We start from the raw sequence: 21567 nt of genomic DNA, 5'->3' as shown, positions 1-21567 counted from the left end.
GCAATAGCAAGTTAAAGGAATCGCAACAATTTTTGAAGACCTCGATCAAGGCGGATTTGATAGGCCTACCTAGGATCAATGGCAACTTGTGACATGGCCAGACTAGGCTAGCCAACCCTCAAAGATACGTGCCCTCACCAAGGGGTTTGTGGGGAGCAGCAAAGTCGGATGGGGGAGAGCTGATTGGGTTAACCCAATTCCCCCTACCTAATCGACATTTCCAAGGAGGAAAATAGCCCTATAAAAGGGCTCCGTTGGAGCAACAAACAAGTAAAAAGGAGCAACAGATCAACCTCTTTTGGACCCAATCTAGGAGGAGAAAAGGGATCACTGGACAAGGAGTCTATGTAAGCTTAGGAGGAGCACACGTGTCAAGAAAACCAGATCAGAGGACCAAGACTCTACATGTCATTTGTATTATATCTGGGTTTGGACAAAAATATCTTGGATATCTTACTAGCTTGCACACACACTCATGGTTGTGAAGTACACACAAGTAAAGAAGTTTTGATCCCGTACTGAAACACTTCCATTGTGTAATTCTTGGGGACACTCTACCAGTCTTCCACTACGAGATATATATTGCCCATTGGTATCCATAGTGCACAAGGTTGAAAGAAAAACAATAAAAACATGATATTATGCAATCTAAAAAGGCAAAAATGAATGAAAGTGGACAAGATAAGGAAGTAAGAGATAACATGATTTATAATCAGTAACAAAAATCAAAAAGTACAAAAATGCCACAAGCTCATTTGGCAACAAACGTAACGTTTTGGCACCTTTTTAATATAGTACGACATAATTATAATGTACAAAATTGAAGACCGGACCTAAACAAATTGTAGGGATTGAAGCCAATAATGAAGAAATTCAATGCTCGATATGAATCTTCTAGACATAAATTTTACCTCAAGTCAATGATACGGTAGACAAAGTGAGCGATCATATATGTATATTTTACACACACGCACACTCACAGAGGCGAGCATGTATGCACACCATTTATTACTTGATAAGTTACATTAATCTCTTACCTTCACTTGCTTTCATTTCGTAGGTACAATTTCCTTGCTAATAAGTTCGTCATCGAAACTTCACTTTTGAATAGAACCATACAACGTCCTCAATAATCTGGATAATTCTTGAATCTAGACAAGTGACTATTTCTTTATAGAAGGGGATACAAAACATACTGCTACTAATATCACATATTCTTTAGAGTAAAGTAACCTATTATTCGCGTCTTCACTTGTACAAGATTAACCAGGCACCAAGGGATTGGTCAGTCTCAAATTCCCTGATTTAGGAGCTGTGGCAAGCAGCACAAAAAGAACCCCACATAAAAACAATTGGTCCCTTATGCCATGATTTCATAGTTTTTAAAAATATATCGTATAATTTTCTGCCTCAATTCAGAAATAATTATTTGTTTATGTCTCACTATAATTTCCAGCAAAGCACCTTAATCCATTAGCTCCTAAGCATTTTAGAAAGTCTTGAACCATCCATGTATCATGCACAATCACCAAGTCGATATCGATATAAATGCACCAGCATGAGCAAACTTTAGTGTATGGCCTCAATAAATTTAGCGCTTCAGTTGCATACAGAAAACTTATAAGACCGTTTACTTTTTGCAAAGATAACACACATAGACTGATCCACATGCACCACACTAACTGTGAATCCTGTGCTTTGATGTGCTTTTTAACCACCACAGCAAGATCCGCAAGCAGGAAGAGAATCTGCAAGATGCATCAATTAGTCTCTCTCTCTCTCTCTCTCTCTCTCTCTCTCATGCATCGATTAGTCTCTCTCTCTCTCTCTCTCTCTCTCTCTCTCTCACACACACACGCACGCACACATATATCTAGATGAATCCAGGAACATGCCCAAACTCATTCTCTAAAAACACAACATGTCTTTCTAAGGAAATCAGTTCGTGATTATTCTAAAATCACGGTGCCTTTTGACCAAACATATTGAAAGGTCGTGGTCGTCAATCCAATCAGCCTATCACCTGGAATGAAGAGTTGAACAAGGCTTTTAATACATTGAAAGTTTGTGTCAAGGACACACTTGTTTTAGCACTGCCCGATCCTACCTGGCCTCATATTTTAGAGGCTGATGCAAGTGATTATGCAATTGGGGCTGTGTTATTCCAAGAGTGTAGAGCAGTTGCTTTTGAGAGTAAAAAGCTTGATGACACTCAATATCGTTGGCCAATACTAGAAAAGGAAATTTACGTAGTGGTGTATGCTCTTAAGGTTTCGAGACACTGTCTTATATGTTTCTAAATTTGTTGTATTGACTGATCATGATTCAATCAAGTATGAAGTGTGATGGGACGGATTTGCGAGGGAGGAAGGCTAGATGGGCAGAGTTAATGATGTCATCAATCGATTTAAGATGGTAATTGCTATGTCATTTACAGAGATATCCTCTGATCTATTTCAATCCTTAAGAGGGCTTTGAGCGATTGAGAGATTTCCATCCTAATTGGCAGAAGTTCCAAGATGGGAGCTCCATGATTGACCAAGACTAGGGTATTGTGCAACCTAGGATACAGGCGTCAGGAGGTCAATGGATGATTCCGAATGAGTTGCTGTTCCGAAATGAAAAGATTTGTGTACCTGATTTATTCCAAGATTCTCTAGGAGTGTCATGATGCACCTAGTGTAGTACATCTAGGGGTACAAAGAACACATGAAACATACTTTTTATTGGCCTAAGATGCGGGAATTCGTTCAAAAAACTGTCATAGGTTGCCGAATTTGTCAAGTCACCAAGGCTGAACGCCTTAGAAATGCGGGTTTATTACAGCCGTTGCAAATCCTGGTAAAAAACGGGAAAGTATTTCCATGGATTTATAACAAGTGTGCCAAGAACACACCAGGGTCATAATGCCTTATGGGTTATAGTAGACTGTTAGACAAAGATGGCTAGATTCTTACCTACTCGATCAACCACTACAAGAAGTCAATTGGCTCAACAATTTGATGACCAACTCTTTCGTTTGTAAGCGTTGCCTGCAGACATAGTTATTGATAGGGATTCTAAGTTATTACGAGTGAATTTTAGACACTTGTCTTTGACAAGTTACATACCACTCTTAGTTTGAGTTCCTTTGAACATGCATAGTCTGCTGGCTAGACAAACGTAGTCAACCAAGTTTTGGAATATATGCTTTCCAAGAGACAGTCTTCATGGGAAAATATTTCAATTTGAATTTGCGCAAATCATTCAAGTACAGCTTTCAGTCCTTTCATGCTCATGTACAGATTCCAACCTAATGGTCGGATTCGAGGGAATCAAAATGATGCTGCCAACAAAATATGCAAGAAATGTTGCAGTTTGCCAAGGAGTCTATTAGACGTGCCCAAGATTGGGAAAGATTTTAATCTAATAGACATCGTTCTTTGAGAGAGTTTTCAGAAAATGATGTTATTTTTACAAGTTCCCCAGGAATCTAAGAGCCTAAGTACTAGAAAGGTTAAGAAGTTATGCCCATGGTCCATAAAAAGAATTTGACAAGTTGCATCTGAACTAGAATTGCCTCCCAATGTAAGAGTTCATCCGGTTGACGATTTAACCTTTGTAGAAAATAAACCTAAACGTAATCTTGGATTTCGTTAACATCAAGTCGAAATAGGACGATCATTGAATACAAGATAAAGTCAAAGGATCGTATTGAGGAGGATTCTACATGAAAGACATTGGCTAACCTCCAAAGACAGCTTCCGACCTTTCTTATGAACTCACGAGTGAGTTCTTGTTCTTAGAGGAGGGAGAGTATGTCATGTGCATGAACCGTATCTGACGTGTGCTTTAAGCGCACAGGACTAGCTCAAGAAGCCTGGGGTGGTTTGGGGCTGGTAGGCGATTCTCAAGTTGAGTTGCAAGGGGACCGATGGAATTGTTAGAAATGACCCAATAGAGGGTACGCATAGCAGAAGACTGATAGTATTGCCCAAGAGCTCACAGTGTGGTGTAGAATCACAAACTTCTTAAACTTATGTGCATAGATGTTTGCAAGCCAGTAAATAGACAATGCTTAGATACAAATATAGAAGCAACACTTATATTTCTGTCCGTCCACAAAGTAGGACAGGATACAATACCAAAAAGGTTCTCCTACTAGATGTCAAGCACTTCTAGATCTTTGAGCCTGCGTGCTCCACCTCGAGCAAATGTAGACTCTCTGTCTAGAGTGTTCTCCCCTGAATGTCAGCCTAGGTAGGCAGCCCTCCAAGCTCAGTCTGCAGCTCTTCCTTCACCTCTAGCTCCAAGAGTAGGTCTCCTGCTGCTCCTGTCTGCCTGTCTTTTGCTGCTCCAGAAGATATGATCTCAGCAACCTTCTGCCCTAGAAGACAGTCTAGGTTCAGCCTCTCCCTGGAGCTAAGCCTGCAGCAACACCTCTCCTTCACTTCCTGTGTAGAGGCCCAAGGATGGTAGATATGCTGCTCCTTTCTTCTCCTCCGGAAGCTGCTAGGCTGGATATGAAATGAGGCCCAGGGCCTCTCCTTTTATAGGGCACAAGGCCCCCTTGAACCAAATGACCAGCCAGCCCTAAATGGGCCAACTGGCTGGTCTGTTTGGGCTGACCAGTCTGCCCCCCCCAACCAGTCTGCAAACCGACCTAGTTGGGGCTGTTCTTGCCATAGGCCCAGGCACTCTGCCCACCTGCTGGCCCTGTTCCCGGCCTGTTGCAAACTCCATACAAGGCCCAAAGGCCCTGCCATGCAGGTGCCTTTGCCTACTGCAGATCCCGCCTTCAGCCAGGACACCAACAGCCCTGTCCTCTATCCGGTAAGCCTCCGTACAGCCCCGTACAGTGGGGCCATACCCTGCTGATGTCATTGCGCCCTTCACAGGGCCCTGTTGCAGGCTGTACACCTGCTCTGAGATTCCGTTTTGCCAGGCCAGATCCAAGGCTACATGCCCCTGCCATCTCTCCTCATGTGGGGGCTTACAAATGGGGAGGTGACCATTCCAACAGGACTAGGGTTCGAACTAGGGTTTTTGCTATTTTTAGCTGCACTGGGTTCGAGCCTATATAGGGAGCCCAGGGGTCCAATTTTCTGGGTGCAAGCTAGAGCTAGCTCAGCTCTTCCTTGCTGGTCTGAATCCTAGAACGCCTTCCGGACCCGCACCTGCTTCCTAGCATAGCCTAAAACCCAGCAGATGATCCAAGGCCCTTGGGTACAACCTGGTGGTATGAGACACCAAGTTGTTTGGGATCTAGTTCGGGGATGTGCCAGCAGTCAGTTCGAGGCTCGGAGGGGACGCCCCAATTCTCGAGTCTTTTCCTCACGGTGGACGTCATGGTTGGGTAGTGAGCAACCATCTATGTTGTTCTTATGGTCGTTTCTTTGTGTTTGTTTGCAGGTTTGGGAGTAGTGGAGGTTGTGCCAGGGGGAGGCTGTTTGGGTCGAACCAAATCCCCCTACCAGGTCAGTCCATATAGGGGCATCCAGTCCCTATAGAAGGGACGCCTTTGGTCCTCATTCATCATCCAATAGAGCAGCAAGTGCCCAACAGATTGAAGCAGTAGAACAGTCTCCCTTGGGCCTACACCTAGGGGAGGAAAAGAAGGGACTGAGAAGCTGCAGACAAAGCTAGGAAGGGCTGCACACCTAGGCTAATAGTTAGGGCATACGGTGTGCCACATGCAACCTTGCACTTCAGTGCAATGTCACGCACTGGCTACATCGACCAGTGCAGGTTAGTTCCCTAATAGGAGATTTTGTCATATGCTGTGACACCTTTGTGAGCCCTTGACCAGGGACAGTCAAGCACAAGCTACGTAAGTCAGTCTCTCAGCCTTAGGTCAAGTCAGATAGTTCGTCCTTGTTCACTGGTACCAGAGAACATTAGGGTAGTGTTTCCATCTTAGGATTAGCGATAGGTCTAGGTCCAGCCTAGGATAGGATCCCTTTTGGGCCCCCTCAAGGGTGGAACAAGTGAAGGGGAATGGGCTGGGGATGTACCAGGACTGCACCCTTGAGGGGCCGACAGCACTCTATTGCTGACCTCATGCCTCCACTGCCTCATCCATCCTGATGTCCTGCTTCTGCTGCTGATGATGATAATGATTATGATGATGTTGATGATGATGATGATGCCGAGATTGATATATGTCGACTATCGACATGACTATGTTCTACTATATTGTACTTAGGACTTAGTACTGCCATTTTGCATTTTTTGCATTCTGCATTGGTGTGGATGCTCGTTTAGTACCTCCACTACCACAGCTCATTGTATCAGGTTTTTCACAATCTCATAGACCCATCGGTCTTCCGAAGACTTTAATAAACTTTCTTTCTTTCTTTCTCTATCTCTCTATCCCCTCATCCTTCTCTCTCTTCCTCTCTGTTAGAAATGACCCAACAGAGGGTACACGCAGCGGAAGACTTATAGTAATGCCCAGGAGCTCACACAGTGTGCGGTGTGGGTGTGGAATCACAAACTTCTTTTCTTAATGTGCGTCACATAGATGTGCAGACTCATCAATAGACAATGAACCAACCAGATAGAGAAACCACCAAAATATATATTTCCGTACACAAATATGGACACAATACAAAAGAGACAGATCCAGAGTCCCACCAATGATGTGGTCCTCTGATCTTACCACAAGGTCCTTCTCCTATCTGCTGGCTATCTCTAGACTCGAGTCCGCGTGCTCCACCTCGAGCTTCTGTAGACTTTCCGTCCACATCCCTTCCACCTTGCTGTCTTTGCACCAGCCTAGGTGGGCAGCTCTTCCAGCTCTCAGTCTGCAGCTCCTTGTCACCTTCTTCACCTCCTGATATATAGGCCCAAGAGAGGGTTCCTTGGCTGCTCCAATCTGCTGGTTCCTGCTGCTGCAAGTGATACGAAGTGAGGCCTCAAGGACCTCCTTTTATAGGGCCCCAAGGGCAGGTAAAAATACCGACCAGCCTGCAGCAGACTGGCCGACCAGACTGGCCGACCAGTCTGTGGCTGGTCCAGCCCTATAAGGGCTCACAACCCGGGGCTTTTATGGCCCAAACTTCCAAGGACTTTGGCCCTCCATTCAAGGCAGGGGTCCAGCCTATATAAGGCATGCCTTCTGCCCACTGACAGCATATTTGCTGCTCCACGTCTGTGCCTGCACATCCTGCCATAACTGCACCTCTGCCAGGCCCTCTCCCAGTTCCGTACAGAGCCGTACACCCTGTAGATGTCAGCGTCATGTGATTGCTTTTTATTCCAGGTTCCTTGTGCTGGCTACTGCTTCGCCTTTTGCTGCTGCAGATCCATCCTAGCTCCAGGTACCCTCCATCTCTTTGATTCTTGCCCACATGGCATCCAATCAGATGCCCATGTGACAGATACTCAAACCCTAGGTTCACCCCCCCATGCTCTCCTCATATGGGGGCTTACAGATGGGGAGGTGACCTTTCCAACACCCCCTCTCACCGACACATATCGGCCCAATGCCAACGCGTCGATGACGATGCTCCAGTAACTCCCTGGTCATAGTCCTCTGGAACTTTTTGGTGTCGAAATCTTTTCTTGGCTTTTCATCCAGTGGTTCCTGCTCCACCAGGTCTGCCGCACACCATCCTGGTACACAGGTCCATCTTTGGTAGCACCTCCTGGCACCACCTCCTTCAGTCACGTTCCCGCCTTCGAACTCGAGCAATCCAGCCGTCACGATCTTCCAGTCGTCCCCCTCATAATGAGTGAACAACCTACAATCTTCCAAGCACCATGCTCTGAGGGTCTGTTTCAACCCGGCCTTCCAGGGCAAGGTCTGCAACCAATGAATATTTCCAGATAACCTGGACCATGAACTCTCGCTGAGTTCTCAAGCAGGTACTCTTCTAACTTCAGTACTCTTTGTCCACCACCTTCTAGCAATCTCCGTCCAAGATTTGAAGAAGCACCAATACTTCCCCTTCTGCCTTCGAAGAAGGCCAATTCCTTCCAATCTCTTATCACATGAGACAAATGAAGAGCAGAGTCTCTCCACAGCATGCTATAAAGGCTCAAATGCAGAATATCAAATACATACCAGACTGTTGTACTGCCTAAATGTTCGCTCTGAAAGCAAACTCTCATTGAGGCACCCACCAAGCGCTTGTGTAATCCTGTACTGTCCCCTTCTGAACTCCAGCATCCATCTGACCATGAGACCCTAGGGCCTTCCATGGAATCCACCCTCGTGTCAATGTCAACAGCCACACACCTGGAAGGTACCAAGCGCTCCATGCTGTCCTTCACCTTCACAAAGGCCTCTGACTCCTCGTCGACCCACATCTCTATGTCAGACATCCTCACTCTGATTTCTGGATCAACATATCTAACCTCAGTAACACTCGGTGATGTCACCAGGAACAACTCCTTGATTACCACATTTGCTTTGGCCTCTCCCTCTGAATCTGAGTCAAACTCCTTTTTGTTTTTCAGATCCGCCTTTTCCTTTCTGCAGTCCTTTGCAAAATGTCCTGGCGTATCACAATAGAAACACTTCTTCCTATGCTTCCTCTTCGAAGTCCCCTAGTCGTCAGAATCGTCTTTCTTGGACTTGCCACCGTTAGGCTTGCCCTTTCCTTTGCCAACGAAATCCTTTGCCAACATCGCCTTGTCGTCTTTGTCCTCGTTGTAGAGCTTCTCCCGAGCTTCCTCCTGAAGCAGTAACGGACCCAACTCCTCAAACGTCAGAGGTTTGGTCCTCTGTCCTGCTGTCACAGCCGTAACAAAGCTCTTGAAACTCCGAGGCAGTCTCCTCAGTACCATCAAGGCCACATGACATGAGTCTGTCTTCTGACCAATTGCTGCCAGCTGATCCCTCACCACCTTGACCTTCGTCAAATGGCTATCTACCGTATCTGCTTCTTCCATATCAAGATTGTAGAGTTGATGCTGAAGAAGCACAATCCGGGAGGCGTTGTCCATCTCTTACAGATCCTTCAGGGTGGCCCACACCTCTACTGACGTCTCGGCCAACTGGATATGTGGAAGAACGGAGTCCGCCGTAGTCCCTATGATTATTGCCAAGGCATGGGCATCTCTATCTTCCCAAGCTTCAAGCTCCTCTCTGTCTACTGCCATGAGTATCTCCCCTTTCCTGTCCACCATGTCCTCCGGCTTCAACTCCACTCCCGTGGTTAGCTTCCACAGCTTCCGAGCCACTAAATGACTCCGGATCTTCACTTTCCAGATCGGGTAATTAGTCCCGTCCAAGTTCCAAGACTCTCCAAAGTTAGGGATAGTGAAAGAGAGAAAACTGGGGGAGGAGGAAGGGAAAGCAGGGGCTGAAGAGGCTGTAGAGGTCGACATCTCTGCTGTTTATACCACACACCAAAGTCAACCAAACTCAATTTCAGTAAACCAGAACTCTGAACGCACCTGACTGAACCTGAGTCACCCTCCTTCTCGCAAGGGCACAATCCTCCAGTCGTGGAAATCGATTCCCTAGAGCTTCTGAATCAGGGTCGTCCTTCAACAAGGTCCCTGCCTTCAGGCTCCCACACCTGTGAGCCTCCTACTTGTGCTCTGATACCATGTTAGAAATGACCCAACAGAAGGTACATGCAGCGGAAGACTTTTAGTAATGCCCAGGAGCTCACACAGTGTGCGGTGTGGGTGTGGAATCACAAACTTCTTTACTTAATGTGCGTCACATAGATGTGCAGACTCATCAATAGACAATGAACCAACCAGATAGAGAAACCACCAAAATATATATTTCCGTCCACAAATATGGACACAATACAAAAGAGACAGATCCAGAGTCCCACCAATGATGTGGTCCTCTATCCAGAGTCCCACCAATGATGTGGTCCTCTAATCTTACCACAAGGTCCTTCTCCTATCTGCTGGCTATCTCTAGACTCGAGTCCGCGTGCTCCACCTCGAGCTTCTGTAGACTTTCCGTCCACATCCCTTCCACCTTGCTGTCTTTGCACCAGCCTAGGTGGGCAGCTCTTCCAGCTCTCAGTCTGCAGCTCCTTGTCACCTTCTTCACCTCCTGATATATAGGCCCAAGAGAGGGTTCCTTGGCTGCTCCAATCTGCTGGTTCCTGCTGCTGCAAGTGATACGAAGTGAGGCCTCAAGGACCTCCTTTTATAGGGCCCCAAGGGCTGGTAAAAATACCGACCAGCCTGCAGCAGACTGGCCGACCAGTCTGTGAGTGGTCCAGCCCTATAAGGGCTCACAACCCGGGGCTTTTATGGCCCAAACTTCCAAGGCCTTTGGCCCTCCATTCAAGGCAGGGGTCCAGCCTATATAAGGCATGCCTTCTGCCCACTGACTGCCATATTTGCTGCTCCACATCTGTGCCTGCACATCCTGCCATAACTGCGCCTCTGCCAGGCCCTCTCCCAGTTCCGTACAGAGCCATACACCCTGTAGATGTCAGTGCCATGTGATTGCTTTTTATTCCGGGTTCCTTGTGCTGGCTACTGCTTCGCCTTTTGCTAGCTCCAGGTACCCTCCATCTCTTTGATTCTTGCCCACATGGCATCCAATCAGATGCCCATGTGACGGACACTCAAACCCTAGGTTCACCCCCCCCAATGCTCTCCTCATATGGGGGCTTACAGATGGGGAGGTGACCTTTCCAACACTCTCCTTCCCCTTCTCTCTTCTCCTCCCTTCCTTCTGCTATTCTCTCCCCATCTCCAAATCTGCCCCTTCCCCCTTCTCTAGATTGGTATCAAAGCTCCGACTCTGGCACCTCTACTTCCCTTTCCCTCTTCTCTACAGGTCAACTCACCATCTGGAAGCCCCCATATGACGAGAGCAAAGGGGGGGTGGACCATAGGGTGATGTGGCTGCCACATGGGCAGCACCTTGGCTGCCATGTGAGCAGCATGCTCACAACAAAACAATTCATGCGGCTGCCACATGGGCTGCCATGTGGGCAGCACAATCAGGGAATGTACCTGGCTGTTAGGGCGGGGTGTGCACAAGGTCGCAGCAACAGCCAGCATGGAAACATGCCAGGAGCAGCCGCCAGATAATGTCAGGCAGTACAGAACAGGTGCAGTCACGTCAGCAGGTGTACGGACGGACCCTGCAGGCTGTACAGACCTGAAGCGTGGACTGGAAGAGGCCTGACAGAAGGCAGAATAGCAGATCCAAAAAGGCAGCACAATATGATTTGTTGGCCTTTGTGGCAGCTAGCCACTCTGGTACATCTTTTGCTTCCTCAAAAGACCTTGGCTCCACAATCTAAGTCAGTAATGCAAAGTTCACAATGGGATCCTTTGATGTTCATTCAGAACATCTTACCTCCAAACTTGATTCATGCAGCCGTACACATGCCTCCCGAAGGGGAAGGCTGGACTGAGGTCAAAAGAAAACGGAAAGGAAACAAAACAGGACCAAAAAAGCCTTCCCATCTACAGCAAGAGACCCCTGTGGTCACCAATCAGCAGCAGCCCGGTAAGGGGAAGGAGAAAGGGAAGGAGAGGATCAGCCAGCCTCCCCCTCATCCTTCACCCCGCCCCCCCCTCCCCCCTCCTCCTCGGTCCCCCTACCTCTCCCCCCTCTAGGATCCCCCCCAGCACCTTGGTTTCAGCCCCCCTCTCTCCCTCGAGCATGATCTCGAGGGAACCCCCCTCTGTCTGCGGCCCCGAAGCCAGCACAGACCTCCTCCGCGCCTTTCCCTCCTGGCCCGGTGGAGGGGAGAGGCCCTTCCCCGCAGATGGCCAGCACCACTCCAGCTTGTTCGACAGCCAGCACCCCTCCTGGTTCCCACACCCTCATCCTCGTCCCCACACCCTAGGGCAGCTCCTAGAGCTCTACCTTTGGAGTTTTACCGAGCAGGACCTTGGGATTATTTGGATGCAGCGGGTATTGGCTCCTTCCCTGCATGCCTAGACATCAGCATCTTCTTCCTCCGAAAGGGGGCAGAGGGTAAGGTGTCTATCCTTGCCTCCCATGATGGTCCTAGCTATTCCTTCACTATCACCAGTGACGGGAATGAGCAATGGATGAACGAAAATGTTTGGGAGACGATTCGAGATCAGTCCCAGGAGCAGGTGCAGGACTGGATCGGTAGCAGAGCAGCGGAGCTTCTTCAGCAGCAGTGGAAGGAGGGTGACGTTCGTCTGAGATGGCGCCACAGCGCCAAACGATTCCGCCTTTTGGTCATCATTCGACCGCCTCTGGAGTGGATCTACGCAGAAGGGCTCCGCCCTTGGAGGACATCAGAGGTAGCGGGCTTCTACAGTATTTCCTTGGCGGAGGCTTCGAGTTGGTTAGAGAGAGCTTACCACCATGGGACAAAGGGCCTCTCCCCTCTGTTGAAGGTTTTAGAGGATGGGTCTGATGATCCGGCCTCTCCTTCGAAACCCTCACAGAAGTGCCTTCGTCTGCTCCCTGGACATCCTCCGACCACCTCGACATCAACCGCAAGCAGACAGCTGTTTGTGGCCCATCTCCCCTCTTCATGAGTATACGCATTATCTCTTGGAACGTCAACAGGTTCTACTCATCAGGAACCCGCGGCCCCAGGAAGATGGTGCTCAGGCAGGAGCTCCAGCCAGCCTTGGTGGGAAGGGTAGATGTGCTCCTATTGCAGGAACACAAGCTTTCGGCTTCTCAGACTAGTACGTGTGGGAAGGTCCTCACACGACGCTCCCACACCTACTAGGAACCTTCGATTGGCGAGCAGGGGAGGAGCGGGGGTGTCTGCCATCTACTCCAGAGCAACGGTTCGTAGCAGGATAGTGGACCTGTGGGAGCAGGATTGGGACCCCATGGGGGATATGGCAGCTCAGGTAGCTCAGGTTCTTGCCGAGTCTAGTCTCATCTGCCAGAAGGAGGCAATTCAGGTCAGGCAGCAGTGGTGGGCGAAGGAGAGGAGGAGCTGTCTGGTGATCATGGGAATCCTCCAACCTGCAGGAATGGCAGCATCGATCTCCGCTCGCCGAGCCTGGATCCCACGTGCCGTACCTACTGTTGCTGCCAGCTCGCCTGGGCTCAACTGGCTATAGACGTCCCTCCAAACCCGGAGCGAGCGCGCAAGCCCACGCGCCCAGAGCGCCCATGGGATATGGGATCTCTCTCCAAGCTGGTGACCTGTATCATCTGTCACCTGGCTGCTTTAGATCAGGGGCTGTCTGTCTATCTCCTCTCGGCAGTTGGGGGGAACCTGAGAGAGGTTGTGCCGCAACTTCCTTCAGACCGAGACGAGGCTACGGAGGAAGGGGAAACGGGGCTGAGTCAGTGGGGCAGAAGTGAAAATCTCGACGGCTGCCAATCACCTCCTCTCTCGGGGATACACGCGCTGAGACCATGCTGAAGCAAGAGCTTCCACGTCAACAAGAACTTTGAGCATCGCTAGGTGATCTCCTCTAGCATGGCTCGGGCTCTAACCTCCTGTCGTCTGAGCTCCTCAAAGCCTGGAGAAGACTGCTGCATCCACTGTATCGAGGCCAGATCTCGTCTGAGACCCCCAGGAGATGAGAGGTGGCTAGGGCAGTTCACACCCCGTGGCATTCCTTTCGTGGTTGCAGGCCTTTTCTCGGACTCCTCGATTCACTTCTTCTCCGTCGTCGATGGTAGTCATCTCCAGAGCAAAGAGGCTGTGATCGACCCGTAGCTTCCCTGGGAGCGCCTTCGCATCATAGGGCTGCAAGGGAAAACGTGGCATATAGACCCCCTGATTATGCAGGACCAGGACTGGAGACTCTGGATTTGGGAGGGCCGGTCCTTGACACAAGTGGAGTGGGACCCAGGGGAGTGGCGCTGGCCACCACTGGAGACCTTAGAGAACCCTACCGCCTTCTTCTCATACAGTGCGTGTACTGGTAGGCGTGCTCTTGGGGCTCTCCAGCGCAGGCTACCCACACAGGCACATAGTTGGTATGCCCAAGGGATATCTCTAGTTTTTTTTGGTTAGCGAGGGCTGCACCTGAGCTAGGACCGGTCACTTGGGGAGCCGTTTGCTGGTGCAGCACCGAGAGGGGACATCACTTGGCTTATGAGTTCTCTAGGCAGGATCCAGTTTTCTTCACCACGCAGGCCACCTGGGAATACATGGACAGCTTCCCTTGGCATCTGACAGAGACAGATGCAGGAGCGATGACTCGGCACCCAGTTTGGGAGATCATAGGGAGTATTGTAGGCTGGCATATCTGGACTTCCAGATGCGCGCAAACCTTAAGAGATCAGGCTTCTTCTGCTACCCAGACCCTAGCGGACATTTGGAGCACGATCATTCACACGCTCAAGGGTCAGTGGGATCAGATTTAGGGGGAGTCCCGCGCAGGGAAGGAGAAGAGACGGCGCTTCCTTCGCGATTGGGACCATCAGAGCTGTTCTTCCAGCACTCTACTCAGAGTCTTCAGTGGCATTACTCCCCCCCACCGTGGCCGTTTGTCCACACTCCGATGATTATGCCCTGAGAGGCTTGTAATTAGTATTTTGTTACCACGGGCTGTATCCGTTTTGTGATTACCTTTAGGCCCTCTTGTACTCTCGTTTTCAAGTAATATAACTAGCACTACTTTTTGCCGGAAAAAAAAATGTAAATGACTGAGTTGACATTGGTTCGGATATGTCGGAGTGAAATACGGAAGGCAAGAGCTGTTCAAAAACTGGCCGACCCAGTCTGCAAAACACTCAACAGGTGTTTGCAGGCACAGACCAGGTCTGTCTCCACCTACTCAACTACCGACCAGGCCTGACTGGTGCTGTTCCTCCACTGACCTGCTGCTGCTGCGGTACTTCCCTACAGCCAGGCCTATAAATAGGCCCTGGCAGTGCAGGCCTTCTGCTGTCTGCAGCCCTGCTGCCACACTGACATGCTGCAAGCCCATTGCAGCTATGCTGCACCAATCTCTCATGCGGACAACCCTCTGAACAGGTCTAGACTGCTGCACAATTCCTGCTCCAGGTAACGCTACCTTCCCTAGTCTCCTCACCCTTTATTCTCCCCATATGGGGACTCAAAGATTGGTCAGTTGACTGTAGCCAGAGGTTATCGATGACAAGGAGCTAGTGGTACCAAAGTAAATACTTTAGCCTAGGGATACTTGCAACCGTAGAGGTTTCTATGAGTATGGAAGTACCTTCTATATCTGACTATCAATGCATAGTGCATATTTTGTCACCATCTTATTCAAATCTATGAGGAAGCTTTGCTGTTGAGGTCAGACTTCACTACAATGGTTATAAATTTTTTTATTTGGATTATGTGTTCGAAAATATTAGTGCAATGTTTATGGATCACTCTTGTGAATTCCTTGTGAGTTCCTGTTACAGGACTTCACACACCGGACCGTTATCTTCAACAAATCCAATATATTTGTCTTCATCAGTTATAGAGATATCTCTTTCCATGGTTTTCACCACGAGACTAAACCTTCCCAACTATGGTGATAGAATCTTTCCCGAGGATAGCCACAGCTGCCACATTTTTCAGCGCTCAGCCACATTCACATTAGGTGACAGGATATTGGAGGCTAGTGCATGAGGTGATTTCACACTAAGTGAAATTATTTCAGCCCGTATTCGATTTCCAAATTACATCCACTTGATCTTGATTATTAGCATGCCATACCAAAATGAAACGCCCCCGACATTTCCGTACCCACTAGGGATTTTACACCCTGCTTTCACTATCTCTGAACTTACTAAAGCAGCCACCTAGTATACTGACCAAATACCGCTCAAAGGGTTCCATCTGATGATGATGATTTTTTCTTAAGAGATGATTTCCTGGCTCAGGTTGTTAATAAGGAGAAAAAAGGGAGGAGGTAAACAGAAAAAGTATACTTTTCTTTGTTGCAGCAAAACAAAAAGCAAACATAGAAGCACAATATTGTAATACTTACTGTGATCAATACCCCGAACGTTATCTAAACCTCTTGGCCCTTGTTTTGGACCTTCACTGAAAGGACCACGCCCTGACCCACCAGGTCCACCAGAGGGTCCACCGCCTCCGGGCCCACCACCCCAACCTCCAGAAGTTCGGCTACTAGACTTCTTTCCGTAAGTATTCGATGCCTCCATCTACCGAAAGTGTAAGGTTTCATGCGTCAGGTCCCATAACATGATTCAGAAACTTACGAACCATATAAAAGACCAGAAGGGTGAAGAAACGCGGATTCCTCCAAAATTTTTAGGGAAAAGCTCTGTAATCCGATTTGACTTACGGAGAACATTGTCTTGACAAAAACGGCAATGAAATTCAATATGGCGCGGAGCACATCGGAGATGATGCTGAGCCTGAAGATTGTTCGCCTTGGTTTAACGTTTCCTTACAAGATCAAAACTAGTCGTCAGGCAAAGCAAAGATCGCAGTGCATCCACCGAAAAAAAACAAAGTTTACCGCGTTGACAGTAACAAAGGCGAGAAAGGATCAAATACCTCCTTCGATATACGCCATGTCGAAAACGGGAGGGCTGAATTGTGTTGCATGCGATAGAAGAGCGGAAGAGACGGTCTTTTCGAAGCGTGCAGAAGAATCCAGAAAAAATTAAACGCAATTGCATTGTATATTTCTCCCCCTATCAAAGACTACCGTCAAGGTCGGAGGTCGGTGGGGCCTACAAAAACAATCGGAAAAGTAACAAGCTGAATTTCATGCAAGAGGCCTGCCCTGAATGATATGCCCTTTGATAGTCTTTGCTGATTGGCTCTAATATGAAGGGCTTATGACATTGAATTTCACTATGTGGAGATTTAACTCTAAAAGGTTTGTTATATATGTATGTCTTTTGTTAGTGGAAACCCCATAGGTTGGTGTGCCTTCTACCTAGGGGATACTATGATGATGTTGGCTTCCTCTGTTTTGGAAGTTTGTGACAAAGAAGTCCACAATTTTCCCTAGGATGCTGCAATGTCTTCATTGCTTGGAATTGGTGGACGTAATACTGTGCTGTTCTCACTAGATCTAAACAAATGAGCTCTATTACAAGTTCTGCAAGCATGCCAATAAGGGTTCCCATAGCTTTTTTGCTTTGCAGTGAACGTGAAGAAGAATGTTAGTGGCCCCAATTGTCTTACCATTGCGAACAGTTTTTATTCAAATAGTGTTTGTAGTCCGCAGAGGTCCCAAGCATGTGAAGTCATGATAGTCGATATTTGATTTCAACTTTTTTTCTATGTTGGTATCTGCAACATCAACATGGACTTGAATGCTTTCACTCTAGATCTGTAACATTGTGTGATATTACAACCCCTAAATAGAGACCATTATATATGATCAAATCATGAACTGCCCCCAACTCAAGTACTTGTCACCCGTATGTTGTCACAGGTGTTGTGTCTGGTGAGTGTCTCACTATCCCAAGCTCTACTGCATCTAGCTCTGGCACTATGAGAGAATCCAATGTAAAATCTAGTAGGCCTACTTGTCTATCTCTTGTGCATGCATTAAAGTCACCAAGAAGAAGGATATCACCCTGCATGGAGAGCTCTATGATGTCATCATATATTGTCTCATATGGGTTATGTCCCTCTGTAGTGACCTCATGTGCATACGATGATGTATCTAGGGGGATATAGCACACTGCAATGAAAATTGGATGTGTATCTAGTAGTTGAATTCGTATCCACATATGTCGAGTGTGCTTCTCTCTCCATACCATAGATGTGAGTGATCTCATGTGTGATTGGAAAGGACAGCCACCCCTCCATACCCACGTACCCCACTGTCTCTCTTCATCTCCTTCCTATGGGCTAACTCCCAAGCACATCCTATCACTGTGGGTAGTCCTCTCTGGGCTCTCATGTGTCTCGGTGTAGAAGATCATGTCTCTACCAAGTGTGTTTATGAGAAACCCCTCGGGTCAGCAGACCAAAGGGTGCCATTGCAATTCCATGCTACCATCTTCAGGTTATTCTCCACCCCCGTCCCCAAGGGAAGACACCATCATGTGCTGTCCATTCCCCCTTCTCTCCTTTCTGTTTTTCTTTCTCTCTCTCGAATGATCACTTTGACATCTCGATAGACAACCCACTTTCTTGTTGCCATTTGGATACACAGCCCACTTTCTTTCTTTGCCATCTCGATACACAACCTACTTTCCTCCCTTTCTTACTACCATTACATAGACCATCCCCTCCCATCGATGCTCTTGTTTGCAAGAGCGTGAGATCATCATCTAGGAAAGTTCTATTGCCCTTCAATGTTGTCCTCATACTCATGAGGGTGGACCTATCTGCTGCCATCTGGAGCCTTACAATCAATGGCTTGGTTCCTTGTCCACCCTCCAAGCTATCTCACACGTCAAATTAACCACCATCTTAGTGAAAAGTGCTTCAGCATTTGCCATAGGGGAGAGAGAGAGAGAGAGAGAGAGAGAGAGAGAGAGAGAGAGAGAGGGAGAGAGAGAGAGAGAGAGGTCCATTAAGAGTCTATTCGTTAAGAGTTTTGTTCATTTCTCTTAAGTGGGGGGAGGGATATAGGAAGAAAATCACACTCTGTAGAGAGAGATACATCCCTACTTCTGAAGTAAAGCCTATCTACACAAACACAAACATAGACACAAACATAGGCAAGTGCCACAGCTTATAGGAGTAATAGCAAGGCACAAAGCAGCTAGACTACACATGCAACTCAACTACGCAAGCAATAATAAGATCTTTTGACACAAAGAGACAAACAACAACAAGCATCACTTTCAAAGCAAAGGGGGTCATCTTGACTAAGCAACAAGAAAGCTTAGAAGCCAAGCAGACTAACAAAACAACATAGACAAGTAGAGATGCAGGACACTCTACCATGACTAGCGACTCACGTGGGGCAACAACATGAGCTCAGATGGCTCAAGGAACTACAAAGAAGTAGAGTCTACTACAACTTTTCAACACACGACAATGAGATAACGACTAAAACAAAGACTCAACATACACAAAAAGACTTCGCCAAGCAACACATAGCCACCAGCCCACAAGCCCCACGACTACACAACACACGTCATTCTACATTAGACATAACTCTTACAAGTAGGCAACCAATAACACATAACACATCTGCACACTCAATAGCACCTAAGCTTCATGCAAGACACAACTAAGGTGCAACAAGCAACCAACAAGGCATCATGTGACTCTACGGACAGTAATTGACAATAGCTCAAGAGTCTAGCAGCTCCAATGATGCCCAAGCACAAAATCTCGACTAAGGGCTAAGCAGCAAAACCACAAGCACATCAAAAGGACTGACCAATAGACATCACACATCATGCAACTAAATGCAGCATTGGTAGATGCACAACGCTTACCCAACACATGGTGACTCAAGCTCACACAGAAGACAGACGCAATAAGGCACACAACTATGCATGATGGAACTAGACAAGGAAGGGATCGAATCTGATAGATTCTATTGGTATCTTACATCATATTCTTATCCCCAAGTTGGATCAACAACCGACACATGGCAAATGTCTTACCATAGCTTGGCTTGGTCGAAAATTCGACACTTGGCACACCTATCTACCATGTCAACATCATCTACCATGCCAAACTTATCAATCATGTCATTTGGCCACCTCAGTAGTGTCATGTAATCAGCAGCAGCTACCTCATCTTCCACACCAGCAAGACATGTCACTCTGACACATCACAAGTCAATGGAAGCAAAGCAATGTCATCATTGCCACATTAGTATAGTGACTCAGTAGCCACATCACCCCAAACACATCATTTGTTACATCATCAACTATGTCATCATTGCCATGTGGCACATAATGCTAACAAGGCACACTTACCTCTCCACAGGCATGCTGTACACTCTGCATGTGCACCCATCTAACACATCATCATAGTGCCACATCACCTTTTTGGCCCTTCCACATTGATCAAGTCAAAGTAAAATCGATCGATTTTTTAGCTCTATATGCTTGTTACCTCACATGCAGGTTTTGACACTTCATCACATAGTTTTTAGCCTTGACAACAGATCCACTTCTATTACATATTGAAGCCTCTTCACCACAATCTAATCCCCAACACCTAAAAGGAACAAAGAAAAAGAAACTATTTCTTGCTTTTCATCACTTGATGGTTGGTCTAGCATAGGTTAACACAGATTATTTTATCCATAGAGGAGACATTTGAATTTTTGCTAGCAGCCAATCAAAGCCATGCCCAAATTTTTTGCCTAGTTCCTACTCAGAAGTCAATCCCTTTGCTCACATGCAATTTCACATCATTACATGTCCTAAAACCAATCGTCTACAGATCATTGACGAGATTTCAGAGTTTTTAGAGGTATTGGTAGATTGTTCAGTGGGTAGATTGCACATCATTTCATTTTGCACTCACATGCTATCATTGTAAAGCTGATAAGTAGATTGTTAAGTGGGTAGATTGCATATCATTTCATTTTGACTCACATGCTACCATTGTAAAGCCTTATCGGCTTTTTTTTGGCATTTGTGCACATTATTTGAGCCTTGTAAAGCCTTTTAGGCTCTTCTTGACATCATTTATCCCACAAGCCTTATAATAGATTCGATTATATTGCAGTTCTGTCTTCATCAGTAGTTCAGATTGCAATTGATATAGATAGTGTTTTTCATAGGCACTTTGAGTACTACATTGCGTCATGGAGGCATCTGCTAAGTTAGACAACTCCGATTATGGTACATGGAAGTATCGAATGGAGACCATACTTGTACTTCATGATAAGTGGGAGTATGTAGCTAGATCTATAGTTAGACCATCTGGTGAACCCGCAACAAATCCCACCATTGTCGAAGCACAAGTAAAAGGCATTACTAGGTCCAAACCTGTAGTAGATCCTACCATTGCTTATGCAAGGGCAGGTTGGGATAAGATACATAAGTATGCATATCATTCTGATCAAGAAAAATGTGCAAGATGTCATGCTTGGACAGCTCAATACAATCAAGACATTCAAAGAAGCATGGGCTATGTTTGTAGCTCTTTATGAATTGAAGAACACTTCCAAAATTTTGACACTCCAAAACCGGATCAAGCCGATTTCTTGCAACAACAACACAATGAGTATGATCATGTTTATGTACTTAGGATCAAAGATTACAACAATCAAAAACCATGCTTATATACTCTGGATCTAATATTACAACAATCAACTTGTAGTAGTAGGAGAGACTGAAAAACCCACAGAGGTAGTTCAAGTCATCCTCAATGGACTAGGAGAGGGATACGAGAATCTAGTTTAGAGAATTGCCATTCAAAGATAAGTTTCAACACTTGAAGAAATATAATCAATGTTCCTTGGTCAGAAACTCAGGACGTAGGCCATCCAAGCAAGGAAAGGTCATTCCAATGATCAAGCATTCACGGTCTTAGACAGAGGCAAAGGAAGAGCATCTCAGAGAACTGGACATTAGCATCAAAATCAATGACAAAATCAGCATCACATCTTAGAGGAATTATTCCAGTAGAGGGATATTTTAAGGAAGAGGGAATGCATCCACCAACATGCTAGGCATTCAGTGCAACTATTATCACAAGTTGACATTATGCACGAGATTGCTACAAGAAGCAGTATGACCAAGAAGGTCAATCTGGCAGCAATAGAGAAAATTTTCGTGGAAGAGAAAATCATCGTGGTGGACATCAAAGTCATAGTCAT

General features: G+C 46.8%; 1 protein-coding gene across 1 annotated transcript; it reads right to left on the bottom strand.

Moving 5' to 3' along the window:
• Positions 1-1225: 1225 nt before the first annotated feature.
• LOC147897244 (glycine-rich protein) lies at positions 1226-16518 on the bottom strand. Its single transcript, XM_087380747.1, has 4 exons — positions 16362-16518; positions 16147-16250; positions 15826-16003; positions 1226-1748 (listed from the first exon to the last, which is right to left on the bottom strand). Exons 1-4 carry the CDS (start codon positions 16378-16380, stop codon positions 1711-1713), a joined length of 339 nt encoding a protein of 112 aa, XP_087236873.1. The 5' UTR covers positions 16381-16518; the 3' UTR covers positions 1226-1710.
• Positions 16519-21567: the final 5049 nt, after the last annotated feature.

This window comes from Dipteris shenzhenensis, chromosome 10 (genome assembly GCF_047967505.1).
Source record: "Dipteris shenzhenensis isolate YYH24624 ecotype China chromosome 10, Dip_SZ_1.0, whole genome shotgun sequence".
Lineage (NCBI taxonomy): Eukaryota > Viridiplantae > Streptophyta > Polypodiopsida > Gleicheniales > Dipteridaceae > Dipteris > Dipteris shenzhenensis.
This window is presented reverse-complemented; position numbering and strand designations above follow the sequence as displayed.

Coding starts and splice junctions, on each gene's coding strand:
- LOC147897244 (XM_087380747.1), bottom strand. Junction 16,004..16,146: donor TTGTCAAGACAATGTTCTCC/GTAAGTCAAATC, acceptor CACTTTCGGTAG/ATGGAGGCATCGAATACTTA. Junction 1,749..15,825: donor CGTTCGGGGTATTGATCACA/GTAAGTATTACA, acceptor TGCATCTTGCAG/ATTCTCTTCCTGCTTGCGGA.